General features: G+C 46.7%; 1 protein-coding gene across 5 annotated transcripts in view; it reads right to left on the bottom strand.

Annotated features, from left to right (window-relative positions):
• LOC119402453 (rho GTPase-activating protein 1) overlaps positions 1-16,132 on the bottom strand; it is a 169,053-nt gene that overhangs the window by 65,815 nt on the left and 87,106 nt on the right. For 4 of the 5 annotated variants that reach the window (XM_049418649.1, XM_037669606.2, XM_049418646.1 and 1 more), the window contains exons 6-10: positions 15,699-15,830; positions 8,974-9,060; positions 3,715-3,813; positions 3,349-3,462; positions 1,771-1,847 (exon numbers count right to left, since the gene is read on the bottom strand). In XM_049418649.1, coding sequence (XP_049274606.1) covers positions 1,771-1,847; positions 3,349-3,462; positions 3,715-3,813; positions 8,974-9,060; positions 15,699-15,830 — 509 coding nt within the window. The remainder of the gene's footprint in view (positions 1-1,770; positions 1,848-3,348; positions 3,463-3,714; positions 3,814-8,973; positions 9,061-15,698; positions 15,831-16,132) is intronic. The other variant, XM_049418648.1, reaches the window with a different exon arrangement.

Raw genomic sequence — 16,132 nt, 5'->3', positions numbered from 1 at the left:
GCAGAATGCTCGGGTTCGATTCCAGCTGGGGTTCAGACTTTTACTCCTTGCATTCGTCAGGTCAACGCTGCCGATCTCAATTTTTCTTGACGCTCTCACATTTCAATCACCAATGTCTGTTCTTGCCATTCCTGAGTATATATAAACTATCAATCACCTGTGGCGCATATCCGCATACCACGGCCGATGGCACACGGGTATGTGCCACACGTGCCTGGAGTAAAGGGTTTGACGATGTAAGCGACAAGATTTTCATATTATTCATGTCTTGACCAGACAATCATGTTCGCCAAACCCTCTTACCCTCCCGTGCCAATTTTGATCTACGCCAAGTTAAGGAGGCAATCACGAGAGCACCCAGACGTAGGTGGCTAGGTAGATACGTAGATAGAAACACTCAAAGTGCCTTGGATTTGCTAAGAAATGCTTCGCATTTCACATCTTAAGTACCGAGCATGTGGTTTAATGTGTTGCTTAGCAAGAAGCTACAGGGTGCATCCAGGTAGAACGAACATGAAGTCCTGGTCACCAGTCCCAATAATGATAAAATTTTGTCTTGGCATAGCATTCAGGCCCATAAAAATGATTTCAAAGTCAGTTTAGAGAAAAAGAAATTTGTTCACCTAAAAGAAATGCTAAAATAGGTTGGCATGCTAGTTGGTTGGCACCCATGAGAGGGTGGGTAAGCGCAACTTGACAAGGACGTAGAAAGGAGACAGACAAGGACACAGCGCCCGTACTCTTTCTACGTCCTTGTCAAGTTGCACCTACTATTCTCTCATCACACAAATTTTGACAACAAAACACACTTTTCCACCAATTTTGCAAGTTTCTGAATTTCCAGTGCATCTAGCGAAAAAACGGCGCACTTCTTGGTCACAATATTTATTACTGCCAAAGAACATGCGAAATGCAATTTTATGAGTATTTTATTTCCCTTTTTCGTGGGAGTTTTTCGGAAAAAATCACAAACATGGTAAACAGTGTGGCACAAAATACCTGTATTTCAAGAATTTATTGCTGTAGCCATCTTCTGGCGTAGCATGGCTGTAGCCATGTTATCCTGCACATAATAAAACTCTATAAATATTGGCCTTGATATTAGCACTTTCTTTTAAAATAATTTTCGTGGTTTTTGCGCTCACTGTTGTACTTCGAAATTGTGCTGAAATGTGTCTGATTTATCGAATATGTCAAAGTCTGCAAATAGTTTTCTCAAAAAAGGCCATTTTTAACTTTTTTTAAATCTCTCTAATTGAAGTCAAGAGCATCATCTACCATTCAGCGTAATGTTGCATTATTTAGTGAAAATTATGAACGTACAAGTGGCAATCAGGAAAGGTTGCAATACACAAAGTGTGCTACAGTTTGTTGAAAGAAAAGGTTGCAGAACAGCGCTTGTGCCCCCTTCCTTCTTTTCACACAACTCTTTCTTTCACCTAGGCCAACAACACGTTCTGCTACAGCTGGGTTCGTCGCCCCGCAGCGCAGAAAGGGCACTGGAGGTCAATAAACATGGCTTTATGGACTCAGATTGTGACACAGGGCTTGCATGCAAAGGAAGGCAAAACCAAACAGTACTCATCCCCACTGGCCTGACGGTTACAGCTCGACCTGTTAGGGCTGCCACTCTGCCAGCACAGCGCGATCCATGTCCATCCGCAGATTTGAGTGAATAATGTTTGCAGTAGATATAGGGCACAGCAAAATGTGCTGCATGTAGCAGCTCTGCTCCAATCTGTGCTCCTGAAAGGCAACACGAAGACGTACCGTTGTCATTGTCCAGGTAAGTGATGCAGTCCCGAACCACATTTGGAATTGGGTCCCCATTGTTGTGCTTCTTGATGCTGCATAGAAGAAAGTCCCAGTCTGGTGTATTGCTATTTGTCTAGCTGATCTAGCAACAATGACGCCGGCATTACTTATAAACACCAAGACGCTGCAACAATAAAACACTTTTGTTTTGGGTCTCACGTAGTCTGCCTGTCGACACATGGTGTCACAGATTCACGCCCAGTGTCCTGCCAGCAGAAAGGCCAGCTACTAGTGATCCTCAGGACTTGCTGTACTGGCTCAATGCATTTGTACAGAATCATCAAACCCATCACTGATCGTTCCTGCCATGTACACTGCAAACATTCCTTGCTCATTTCGACTGCTCCCCTCTGACTGCTTCCACCTGCACTTGAAAAAGTGAACAACCCCTCCCCTCTTCAAACCATGTTGAAACACTATTCCTCAAATCATTCTTTGAACAAACACCAACCCTTGGCATTCTTTTATTACAACTCACAGGTTTTGTTGAGAGCGTGCCTTGTAAGGGAATATCGATCCTCCCCAAGCACCCTTGAAGCTGCCACTGACCGCAGATTCACTTAACATTCGTGTTTACCATAAATCCATTAGCACTTTGCACATTTCTGGGTGCACTTGACAACTTTTTGTTGAAACAGGGGTTGTCAGAAAATTTCAGGCCCCCACCTGGCTATGCCACTTACCTAACATGCACTTTGGTCCATCCTACACAAATTTTTCTTTCAGCTGTTCTTTACTACTGCCTCTGTGACATTGGAATTCCATGATTCGAAATATTAGGCGCGACGTGGACATGGACGGAAAGGGAGACACACACACAGGGCGTCCGTGTCCACGTCACGCCTAATATTTCGAATCATGCAATACCAACACGCCCAGTTGATCACCCTCACATTGGAATTCCATACGTGACCAAATTTCCTCTTGTTTACCAGTTTTGACAGCTCAGCAAATGTTGACAGCTCTTGCTTACAACCAACATCAAGTGCTGCTTCTGTTCATTCCTTTTAGGTGGTCCTTTTCTTATTTCTTTTAATACATTGTATAGCACTTGTTCTCAAGGGCATTTCTCTGTTTTTACCGATCTAGATTGGCCAGTTTTTCTAGTGACTTCTCTCCAGGCTGAGAGCTATCTTCACAAGCCTACGATCACTGCAGTTGGCCTCTATTTATATACTCAATCCTGGAATTTTTTTTTTCCCCATCAGAACCTTTGCATGCCCCACTCTCCGAAGAGCATTGTACGCAGTCGCTCCTCTGAAATGGCCCCTTTTTTGCTTTATTCCTACTTTTGCACTGAAGTCTCCCATGACTGTGGTGTGTGTGGGGCTTGTACTTTCTGTATTCCACAAAATTGTTTGACTTTCTTGCCATCATGGCTGGTGCCCTCTTGGTTTATATCTCCTATTTATCGCAACACACCCTTTCATTGCAGCCCTCACTCATTGTGAGCTGCTACAAACTCTGCCCAGGGCAGGCCAGCATGCCTGGGCCCACAAGCAGCACTCTATGTAAGCAGGGATGACCACTCACTGCTCGAGGGAGGCCCGAAACTGCTGCGTTGGCTGATATGTGGGTGCAGTGAAGAAGCCACTGCTGTGAGAGTGTGGGATCCGTGCTCCCTTGGACAGGAGCTTCCGGTCGTGCCTGCAACGCAACACAGCCCAGCTTGTGATGCAATCTCGATGGCCACAAAGGATGTGCACAGGGCTTCCTTCAGGAGAGCCCAAATGTGTTCTCCTTTTTCGTCATTGTGCTGGTGGAAATGCCTGTGCGTTGATGTTGCAATATTCTTGTCTCGCCCAATTTTTGCATAATTTGCCACTCTTGCGGTATAATACAAATTTCAAGACAACTCCCTCCTTTTTGACCTCCCCAGAGAAATGGAAGCTCACTCACTCAAGCACCTGCTCCGGTATCCGCAGCTGGTCGTAGTGGACATGCTGCTTTAGCTCGTGCAGGTGGTTCACATATGAGATTTTCCTCCCAAATTTGGCACTGCACAAGCATACAACATCATGTTGGGGGTTTCAGGAAATTATTTCTTGCCACACATGTAATGTGCATCATTATTGCGTTCCAAAAAATCTACTATTCAGGATGGGGGCAGCACTTTGATCACTCTATGCGTTACTACAAGGGAGGTGGTTATGGAGCAGTGCCATCAGCAGGTGCAAGCAGTTTCGAAACATTCGTTGGCAACATAAATCCACAAACCCACCGAGAACACCTTTATTTGCAGCGATTATAACTACTTTCTCTGGAAATTAGTTTTCTGTATGAAGTTTGTTCTTCCAAGACAATGGAGCATCCCAAAACAAGTGGCGGCAACCACGGAGCAAGAATATATAGAAACTCCTGTCAACTTGGACAACCGTTACTAAACATTTTATAGGGTGCCAAAACCATGATATGATTATGAGACACACCGTAGTGCAGGTTTGTAGATTAATTTTGACCACCAGGGGTTCTCCAACATGCACAGGCGTCATTGCATTTTGCCTTCATCAAAATATGGCCTGTGTGGTTGGGAATTGAACCCAGGTCCTCGTGCTTAGCAGTCCAACATATTAGCAGCTAATAGCAGTGTTTGGAGCAGCAAAATTTTGATTCTGGAGCAGAAGAATTCCGATTTGGAGCAGTTAGCGGAATTTTTTACGTCGTCTCAGGAGCTTGAAAAACAGATTTGTAGTAACTTGAGGGGACAAGTACATATTTAAATTGGTCTAGGATAGACGTAACACTGAAGCAGCCTTTGGAGAAAGTATCGCCAGGTATGAACTATACTACGCGTAAATCTTTAAATACTACGCGACATATCTAGCCAGAGTAAGAAATGCATGAAATAATTGAAAAAAAGGTTCTGTAAGCTAGGTTGATTACCTTATGTACCCTTTCCCCCTCTCTCCTTTTCCTTTGCACGGTGTCGTGTGTATATATATGCGATCACGTGCAATAAACACTGAGTTGTTAGTTAACGTTGTGTCCCAACTTCATCTGTCGCCATATGTGTGCTTCTCTGCGCTACCGTTCAGAATTATGCACTACCAACTAGCCCATCAGTCTGTCCTTTGAAACTAGGTTCACTTTATAAAAATTGGAAAAACAACCAAAAAAATGTGATTGCACAAGAATTGCAGTCACATAGTAGTAGGCCTTTTTAAGATCAGTGACATAATTTAGCAGATTACTGCTTTGGCTTTTATTGCGATAGCAATTACAGTCAAACACAGATATATCGAACTCGAAAAGGATCGCGAATTAGTTTGATATACGAAAAATTCGATATAAAAAAATACAGGCCCCGAGAGCTAGCCAGTGGCGGATGATCACCTACAATTGGTGCATTCAAGAATGACAACTAATTCTGCACACACGATGCAACAGAATGTTTTATTTGCGTGAAAAAAAAATCGCTTATCTTGGCCTGCTTCTTCGTCTTCGAAATGAAGTTGAAGACGCTGGCCTCGATCTTATCGAGGCTGTCCAGGTGCGACAGCCCGGCTCCCTCCATGTCGCCGCAACAACGGCAAATCAAGCCGAACGCTGCCGCCACTTCAGCGGTGGAGTATGCGCGTGTAGCCACCGCCTCGTCCGGACGATCTTTGTCGCCACTTGAGCTGTCAGCCTGGGCATCCTGGGTCCCTGCAACCGCAACTACAATGTCCTCGTCGGCGAGGCTCGCAACAGCCTGAACACTGCAGTCCGCTTCCACGAAATTGTCTGCAGATACTTCGGCTGGAACTGCAGCCAGGAAGAGGGACGACAACTTGCAAAACGCGTCGTCTATGCGCTCTTCGTCACCGTCTTCACCGGTTTCCGCAAGTTCCACCGTCACGAAGCCTGCCCTCCGGAAGTATTTGGCCACTGTGTTCTTGCGCGTCTTGACTCTAGCCATTGCTACACAAGAAGTCGAGAATTCAAGCAGTCCGCAGCGCCTTTGCACAGCACACATGCAAAAGAGAATTGCGGTGGGATGTGACAACTCACGAAAGTGAACTCTGCCAACAAAGCGCTCACGATCAGTCGCGATGGCGGCGATGGCTACCCAGGCTACCTGCGACGGCAGCAGCAATGTACGAAAGGCGCGAGCTGTGGTTGGCTGAGCAAATACGAAAGGCGCAGGCTGTGGTTGGCTGATCAAAACTCACAAAACAGCAACAAAAAAAAAAAGGCGAAAAAAGGAGGCCGCCGACTCCTTCGTTCCTGCTCTCTGAACCGACAGTAACGCGGAGAAAGCATGAGAAAGAGAGAGAGGAAAAAAAAGAAAAAAAAAGCCGTTCCGTAAGTTAGAGAACGCGCCCAACAGGAGTACAGTCCGAGCCCTCTCGCCTTCACGTTTTTCGAGCGTTTCGAATGTCGGCGGAGGCGCGATGCTGTGAAGGTGGCGACGGTCACGGTGCGCAGCGAGTGCCGAAGCACACCTTCCAGCTCGCGCGGCGTTCGATATATCCGATGGCGGGTAAAAATACCGTTCGATATAAACGTGCGAATTTCTATAATTTTACAAAGGATTTTCAAAGGGATAATTTGCGAGTTCAATACAGCCAAACATTCGATATATGTGGTTTCGATATATCCGTGTTCGACTATATATGAACATTCCAAACAGGTTTTTGCCGTCAGCATCGCAGTCATGTTTCATATAAAGTCCAAGTCGATAACATCCCCCACGCATCATATGTTTTATCCTTCGGTAAAAGCGCGCGAGCGAGGGCGACGAACGCGGCTGAGGCAGATTTGAAAAGAGCCAACCAATCCCCGTTGCACGGAGGGCGCATGCAATAACATACCACAGCATGCCAGGCCTGCCGTTCATTGCTACTCATGCAGAGAGGAAATGCGCCGCCCGTCTTGAAGGAGCACAAAGGAACGCGAAGGAGGGGGGGGTCGCTCGAGCAGCAACTGTGGACTTTGACTTTAAAGGCGCGGTCACGATCGCTGGCGCGCGCGCTATCTCGGCTGGCATCACGGACGGCTCTATACTCTTCTAAGTGCTGTGATCTCAACGCTTCTCTCCTTTGAGCAGCCGCATTCTCTTACGCCAGCATTTTGTAGTTACGAAAGACCGGATCCAAAGGTGTTAGTTAGCTGCCAGCCTTACTTCGTATAATATTACAATTTGATGCAATCGCATTCATTGCTTCACTTGCGGTGAAACTGATTTTTTGTACATCTGCTTATTTAGCTTTTCAAGCTTCTCCAGAGCTTCCTGTAGGTCAGTGTTTGTAAGGAGAACATCACAATAGGCACCTTCAGCTCGGCCACACAGTTGGCGCAACTTCAAACCTACGGCACACTTTGAACTGGCGAGCACGAAGGGGCAGCGAACGGCAGTAGCCTACGGCACACTTTGAACTGGCGAGAACAAAGGTGCGCTACTGCCGTTCGCTGCCCCTTCGTGTTGGACAGCCTTCGAGAGCACGGCGCAGGCGCCAAGACACCTTGCTACATTGACTATCTCACACTGACTATCACGTAAGGTACTGCGAGCATAGCGCCGTTGTAAGCGTACTGCACGCTTTTATTGGGGAACGACACAAAGGCGCTTCGCATCAGCCCGCTGCCAGCTTCGGCGTGAAAAACCGTTAGGGCATTGCGGAGACGCGTTGTCTGCAGGAAGCTAGTTGTCGCCGTGTTGATGCAACAAGGGTGATGCCTCTCCCGTGCACGGTATGGGTCGTAACGGCACAAACACTCCCACAGCAAACGCGCACATAGGTGACCACACGTAGCAGCATCGACGCGAAAACCACTGCGACCGGAGGAACACTCTATGCACAAAGAAGAACCTAACAGCCATTCTCGCTGCACATGCCACTTGACAGCACCAGAAGACACAGCCTAGCGAGAAGCAGCAGCATGCTCAAGGCATGGCAGAACATTTTTGGGGCGCCACGCATATTTACACCAACCCAGAGGAGGTTATGGCAGCATCCTGGGAGCCCTCATTAGAAAGGTGCATAGAAGAAACATGGTTGGACGCGCCTATGCTTGTTGCGAACGTCTCATTTTCTTGGTACCCCAGGCACTGCTATAGGCGCAACTTGGAAAATCACATTGTCAGCTCAGCCTTTTTTCCCAACGAAGCTGATGTGGGCATCAAAATTCTGGCTTTCGAGGCCGAGGCAATCGTACCGAGTTCGGTACAATTTTCGCGATTTTCATGCTTTTGGAGCAGCTTGGCACAGGAAAACGGAATTGTATAAAAAATGCGCAATATGCACAGCTGTCTCACCCCTGTGCTAAGCTACCACAATTGCTAGCGAGCGCATAATGTCACAAAAATGGTATGCACCAAATAAAGCAGTGGTGCTGCCTTGTGGCGGCCACATCCACAAGGTCCTGCTGTGGCATGCAGCCGAATGGGTGCAACACCTGTGACCAGAAGGGTTGCTGCTCGGGCGAGTTGGTCATCCATAATCGTAGCATGTATTAGCACGGCACATATAAGAAAGAAACAAGACACACACGTAGAGACAACGTGTAACTGCTTAGCGCCTGCCTGTCTACCTGTGACCAGTTTCTTCGGTGACTGGCAGAGGCTGCTAGGATGATAATTGTCTGGTTGCCACAACAGGGTAGTCTTAAGTGCCAAAGCATTCTTGCACTGTGAAGGCAGCCTGAGATCGCTTGCAAGCTCATTCGGTTTAGAAGTCCCAATCTAACTTTGTAAATGCTGTAACAACAAAACCCCTTCAGAAGCTAGGTGCAAATCAACCAATCTCTATGCATGTACACAACACGGCAACTTTGCTCAGGGCTGAAAGATGGCACAGCTGTCAAACAACTCAATGCAGCGACATACAAACAACTGCATCCTCACAGGGGCAAGAATACTGACACTGCACTTGCATACCAAGTACACAAATTATGCTAGGGTTCCTAACTGAAAAGAAACATTCAATTATGACAGCTCTCAAATAATAAATATCTCCAGTTTCTAAACAATGACAAGTACTATAGTGTTTGCAGAGTGAACTTTGGATAAAAAGGGGGCTTATTTTACAGCAGAAAATGTGCAAATAAAAAGTCAAACAAGATTTGATATTTTGCAGCAACAATAGAAAAAGGGGAGCGAGACCAAGTTTTCTAGCATGTAACTGCAGATATTTGCTGAAAAGTCCAAAACTTAGGCCAGGGAACGCAGGCAGTCACCTAATGTATGGCCGGAACAGCTGGTAGAGTATTTTGACAAAGCCAGTTGGGTGGACTAGATAGAGGGCCTTGAGGTTCTTCTTGTACCTGCATCCAAAATGGCAGCAATTAACCGACATTCACAGGCTATTTATACGCTGATAAAAGATTTATCTGAACATGAGAAGAAGAACCATGTGGTAGCCTCGATGCTCACCGGAGCCGAAGACTACCGTGGGTTCAGGCTTAGCGAGCCACAGGGCCGCGTCTACCGTTGCCTGCTTACGTTTAGCGCACCGCTCCGCGCGCGCTCAGCTAGCAAAGGCGTTGAGCGCCGCGCGGCATAAACACAGTGTTCGAGATAACATACACACACAAACACTTTATTTGCCTTCGGCGGCACCCCAACACACACACAGTACACGTCCACTCCCGGGGCACGGGGAGGCAAAGGGCCCCCGCAGGCGGACGGAATACACAAGGGGGTTCCGCGAAGCACGTCGCAGCTCGCAATGGCGAGCTTTGACACGCCGCTCGGGAAACGGTCCTGAGCGGCTATGCTGCGCACTCTCGCGATGACCACTGGGCCTGGTCGCGAGAGTTAGGGCAAATCTCCGCACACGTGGGCCTCCGGCAAGTGCGGCTCAGCGTGGTACGACCACGCACGAACAGTTGGCACCGCCTTTGGCTTAGTGTACGGACAGAAGCTAGCGCAACGGTAGACACGCCTGCCAAGGATGTCAAGGCACCCAGGCAGGCTACAGTCCGGCGATTCCCAAAGGGGACGTCGGAGCGCAAGGAAAACGCGACCTCACCGTTCGCTGGCCCAGGAGACAGAGAGCGAGAGCCGTCCCAGCGTGCACCGGATCTCGCGAATTCCGAGATCGCGTACAGCGCCACCACGAGAACCCGGCGGCGCATGGCGCAAGATGGCGCCACATTGCCGCCGCGGGAGGGAACGGGGAGAAAATGGGTTAGCAGACGGCAAATGCCCGCGCAAAGGCTACGGGCGTGCCTCGAATCCCCACATCCAATACAAGCATAAAAGAAACAGGGTGACTAAGAACCGTGTCTTCATCATCATCATCCAATGCAGCATAAATGATCACAAGCCACTTCTGCAAACTTCCTACTAACAAAGTCCTTCAATACTTTTACTGGTCATGAAGCTTCGCCGTAACTCTATGGGAGAGCTTTGTGCGTTGCAAGCTGTGGCCACGGCGCGGCGCTGCGTCCAGTCTGTTGGCATCGGGCAGATGGCAGCGAAGGCAGCTGCCGGTGTCAGTGCAAAATATCTTGGCGAGTCAGCACGCAGTTTTCACCTTATGTCCTGTATTGTGCCTGATGTTTTGTGCCTGAGGGTCGGAAAGGATGCCGCATACCTGCTGCATTCCCTGGATTCGATCAGGATACAAGGGAAATTACGAAAAGGTGTCGGTGCTCTGGATGCCTAGAGACGGCGAACGGCGGGAAATGTGGAAGCGCGCCATATCACGACTAGAAACCGGTGGTTTCACATATGACTTTCCGCATGTGCGTGTCTGCGAAAAGCACTTCGATGAGAGTGTCATTGTTCGCGTGCACCAATGGCTAGTCGGAGGTGATGTTGTGACGCCGCAACGCAATGTTCCGAAACTTTTGCCGGACGCTGTGCCAATGATTTTCGACGTCTTCCCAGCGTATTTGTCCAGTGCAAAAACGTCCAGAGCTCGCCCGCCTACACAACAAAACCGTGACACACACAAGGTATGTGCTGTGCATGTGTATCAGAGCAAACATTTGAACTAAATAAAAATATTTGGTTGCGAGTGCTGGTATCACAAGGTTTGAATTTGGTGAAGTAATAAAGAATTCCTAACCGTCGTGCAAAACAAGCCCGGTGCTGACACGCTAACTTAACACCTAGTGAAGACCGAGACGCTTATGAATGCTGGAAACAAAGAAAAATAATTTAGTGGAAGCCGCAACTGAAGAGCGAAATAAACTCACAGGGTCTCTTAAGCATTCGCCTTAGGCTAATCAAATGGTTAAGGCCATCTTCTTTTTCAGTCGATGTATCGATCCTCTCCCGCCCCCCTCCGAAAGCTGTCTGCACCTAAGGTGGTTTTGCACTGCCTCCAGGATAGGAGGCATTGCAAGGTTTCTGCACCTCGCCTGTTTTTGCACTGCCTTTGTGATCGGTCCAATGATCATGGAGGCAATGTAAAGAGACGATGTCATGCGATGACATGATCGTGTGATGCCACGTTGCGTGAGGCCATGATGACAACACAAATTTTGGCGATCTGTGACGTCACTGGTGCCGTCATCACGTGATGATGATTTTCTGCATTACTCGTGTTGACGCAGCCGACGCGGGACGCCGCTGGCGCCGACGGTCAATTTTCGCATTTAATGAGGCATCTAAGGCTTCCGCCTTAAAAACAGTAAAGAAGCACTACAAAAACAATGCAGTATTGCATGAGCGACCGAACTTTAAACGTGGCACGGCGCCGTAGTGATAAACCAACGGAAAAGAAAACACAAAACCAGGAAAAAGCCGTATAAAGTATTCCTTGGTGCTCCTCAATTGCTAAATTCGAAGCACTGATTCATTCAAACTGACTGTTGGTTTGATAAATACGAGGCTACTTTATGATACCTTCGTATACAAACACCAGGTGTATAAACTGAAAGATTTCATAAGTGCGTTCAAGAGTTGCAGCCACTGTACTTCTGCGAGGCATTAAGATCTGCCAGAGCCCTTGAAGGACTCTGGATCATCCACAGATTCCCACTAGATGCTTTATGAAAACGGAAGACACATGCTTTTATAGCGGCAGTATATCGCACAGCGGAGGCCGTATGCGTTTGTTGCCGATTAATTTCGTGCTCCAAGGCCTAATTCGACGCTAAACTGCACTGTATTACAGCTTCCCCAAATGTACCTGAAGGTAATATTGCTCTGAAGATATAATCAACGTTCACGGACACATTTAATCACGTTTTTCAGTTACGATGCGTGCTGTAGAACTGCAGCGCCGGCTCCGCACCGATGCCCCCCCACGGGCGAGGGCGCCCCTAGCGGCTGCTTTTGTCCCTATATCAAACTTTCGAGGAAGCTTCATGACCAGTAAAAGTATTGAAGGACTCTGCTACTAATTTCTTCACCCCACCGAACGTTGTGCATAAACCTTGCCTTCCCAGCAAATGAAGGTCGAACGAAGGTAACAGTTCAGCAGCTCCAAAAAACCTTCATTTGCTGGGAAGGCAAGGTTTATGCACAACGTTCGGTAGTGTGCATTGGGTCGCGAGTGGCTCCTATTTTTAGCAGTATTTTCTTGGGTAGCGTCGACCGGGCCTTATAAAAGCAACTATGTGGCCTTGCCACTAAGATTGTGCGCTACGTAGACGATTACCTGGTGTTTGTAAATAGCGACAATTTCAACGGCAGTGTTGTGAATGTCCTGAAGCTATTTAAGGAGCAAGGACTAGGACTGAACTTTACATTTGAGATGCCACAGGATAACTTGATTCAGTACCTTGACTTGCAAATTTCTTTCCATGACTCCCACATATGCTGGATGTATCTTCCCCGGTCCATAAAAAGTCTGCCGAATTTTAATTCCTCGCATTCTAAACTCGTCAAAAATGGCATCGCTCTGTCTTGTGTACGATCCGCCGTTAACAGATCGTGCGAGCACCTCATGCAACAGAGTGTTCAGAACCAGGTTCACAAGTCGCGAAGCGCAGGGTATCCTAATTCAGTGATTGCCTCCACTGCCCAGAGTGATTGCCTCCACTGCCCAGAAGGCTCTCAGGTTAGCCAAATTGGAAGGCAAAAGTAAGCAGGCGAATGAGCCGCTCAAACAACGGCCCTCTGTGATTATTCCGTATTTTCACGGATTTTCGCACCGCCTGAAGAAAGTGGCCGCCCGGCACGACGTTGATGTTGTTTTTTCTGCAAAGAACAAGCTAAGTGCTATATGTCCTGCTTTGCAGAAGCGCCTTGGCACTAAGGAGCGTGCCAAAAGTAATCGATGCAAGGTGAAACATGGCTTGCAGTTTGTGCCCTGCAAACAGGGGGCTGTGTACCACATTCCTTTCACGTGTGGACGGTGCTATGTTGGACAGTCGGGCCGATGCCTGAATGTTAGGCTTAGAGAGCACCACAGCTCCCTCAAAGGAACGGCCTATTCGCACCTGGCGATGCATTGCCGTGATTGCGGATGTGAACCTGGTTTATCTGACACTTCAGTAATTTTCAGACACGATAATAAACTAACAAGGGAGATAGTCGAAGCCTATCTGATTAAAGAGAAAGGCGACGGGTGTGTCAGCCAGCCTTCACTGAGTCTGTTGGAATGCGAATATAATCTACTGCAGAAATCTGGCGTCATACCAAAGTGATTTTGTGGTGTTTTTCTTGGGCTTCTCTGAGCAGTCTGCGCAAGTGTGCACGCATGTGCGCCATCTAATAGGGTTTACCTTTTTCCAATCTTTCTTGTAATAAATTTCAGTTTCAAGTTAGCGCTCGTCGTGTCCACTCTTTTTCGTTTGTCCCTGTTTTTTAGCGCTTTGAAGTTGTGCCATGATGTCTTACAAACTCGCCCAAGCTTCCGTGCTTCTAATAAAAACTAAATGGTCTTGTGTGCCCACTTATCGCATGCAGATATAAAGGACCGCACTGATGTCGATAAAGGTGTCGAAATAACATTAAAATAAACGTACCATCCTTTACGACTGCATCTGTCTTGGGTGGAGTGCGCGCGCCTGCAGGAAACCAGGGATGGTGTAACACTCGTGCATGTGATCGGCCATCTCCTCCTTTCGTGGCATGTGCACCCAGGTGCCTTCAAGTTTGCTCACGACTGCTCGGCAGAACTCTCTCTTCACAATGTTCACAGTAGACCTGCTGATGCCAAACAGGTGTGTGATCGTGTGGTCTTCGGTGCTCGAACAGAGGCGGTACAATCTGAGGGCAATGCATTTCTCCATGCTAAGTGGCTTTCGCATGTTTGTGGTTTGACGCTCGAAGACACACTGCAGTGCTTCCACCAAGTATCTAAACATGGCAGGACTCACGCGGAACGCCTGTTTGAAATGACAGTCACCCAGGTTAGGGAAAGTGTTCTCAAACCAATTTTCCTTTCTTGGGAAGCACCACAGTTCTCTGATAATTGCCGACGAAGTGGACGTCCAAACAGCAGCCAACGTAAATGTATTGGCGTGCAGGCGTAGCTACAAATCCCTCGTGGTCTTTGATCTTTTCCCTATAGCAAGCTTGAGCCGTTTCAGTCGGTTCTGATGCTTCATTTTTAGCAGCTGGAGAGCAATAAGCGTTCGTTTGCACTGGTCGTCATTCATCATGGTCAGAAATTCATGAACGCTGTCACAGACCTCCATATTGCTGTCTGCAAGACTCGTGAGCGGCTTTGGGCAAGTGTTGCTTTGAATATGTACGAGGATTTCTTTTCTACTGATGCTGTTGTATAGCATCACACTATATTTTGAAATAGTCTGACAATGTTTACCATTGTATTACTAACAATAAAGAGAAAATATGTAAATTAAAAGCATGATTTGTAACTTTTTGTTATCATAGCCGATAAGCAGTGACATCAATTGCGAATCTCATTTTATATGGCCGTGTAGACCCGGAATGCAAGGTCGCAATGACATTCGTTTTGAATGTCATTCGCAATGAATGACATTACAAGTGCCGTGTGACAGGCGTATAAGTGGGGCTTCGCAGCAGTGCGAATTTCCCCTGGATAAGTGTATTCACGGCATAGCACCCCTCCACTGCAGTGAAACCACCTTTACAGGGGTTTTCATGCGGTTTATATATATCTATTTGTTCATTTCGAATACTTCGAAATTTCAGATAATTTAAATTCGTGTCAAAGAGAATTTGAATACTGCAATATTCGTTCAAATATTCAAAATGCTCGCATATTTGCACAATCCTAATAATTACCTTTGTTCCGGTAAGCTACAAGACATAGGCATCAGATAACAATTACACCATTCTGCGCAAAAAGCAATTGTTTTTAATATTCTTTTTTTCGAAAGTCTGTGACCGAATGAAATAACTTGACTAATATCAAGATTACTCAACCTTTGCTGTCTTCATTTGCTGATAACACCTCTAATTACTCTAAAAGCTCAAATAAGACGACCTTCGTTAATTTTATTTTTTGCCTAGTTTTATTCAAATGATGTTTCTATAAGCACTGTATTTTTATTTCCAATAACATAAGCAACATACTCCATCTTTCTTTGTTTTGTTGCGTAGATTTGTACCCGCCTATAATGTACTTCCACCCTGCAAAAATCCCTTTGAGGATTGCAGTATCTGTAAATAAATATTCAATATTAAATAAAAATAAATCAGTCTTAACAGAACCGACCAGTTAATATGCCACTAAATAAGCAGTAAATCCACAGACCTTGATAGCATGTGAAATTAGTTACAAAACAAAAACACTAACCCACTTTTTGAGCTTTACAGTAAAATGCACCAATTCGTACAAAATGGTTAGATTATAAGGACATGCTCATCACTCATGACATCCTATTTTCTGATCTATACGTGTGACGCACTTTGGTGAGAGGTGCTTTAATTAACGTTTTTTTTTTTTTTTTTTTGCTTGTATGCCTGACTAAAGTGCCACTCTTTAGCCAGAGAATGCTCCCAACATGAACAGATAAGTCAAACGGCAATAAGTGATGGGAGTAAACTAAGAAAACAAGCACAGTCATACTTGCGGTCAAATGCGCGGAATGCGGTCCACAGCCAGCCCAGAGACGGCTTGTTCTTGCTGCTGAGGCCGTGGTGGAAATACACCAGTGTGTAGTCACTCTCCACAAACTGATCCAGGGTGTGCATCAGGTACCTGCATCAACCTCCTTTGTAATGCATTCACAACCGACAACTATGAAGGACAAAAGCATCCCTCCCTCAGTTGGCTTAGCGTAAATGAAAACGTCTCCACAGTTAAGCGATCTCCATCATTACCGTGAATTTTACCATCACTTTGAGCAGAATTTAAATGTCAGAAAACTTACGCTGCAGTGCTTACCTCATAGAACACACAAAATGTCTTTCAGAGCCTAGACATAGTTGGCCTCGCTGTTTTCTCCCCTTGCGTAAGGCTGGAAAAGGCTTTTCAAGCCTTTGAAAAGATAGGCACAGCAC

Source organism: Rhipicephalus sanguineus, chromosome 8 (assembly GCF_013339695.2).
Source record: "Rhipicephalus sanguineus isolate Rsan-2018 chromosome 8, BIME_Rsan_1.4, whole genome shotgun sequence".
NCBI classification, from domain to species: Eukaryota; Metazoa; Arthropoda; class Arachnida; order Ixodida; family Ixodidae; genus Rhipicephalus; species Rhipicephalus sanguineus.
Note: the sequence above shows the minus strand (reverse complement) of the source record. Positions and strands in the feature narration are given on the sequence as shown.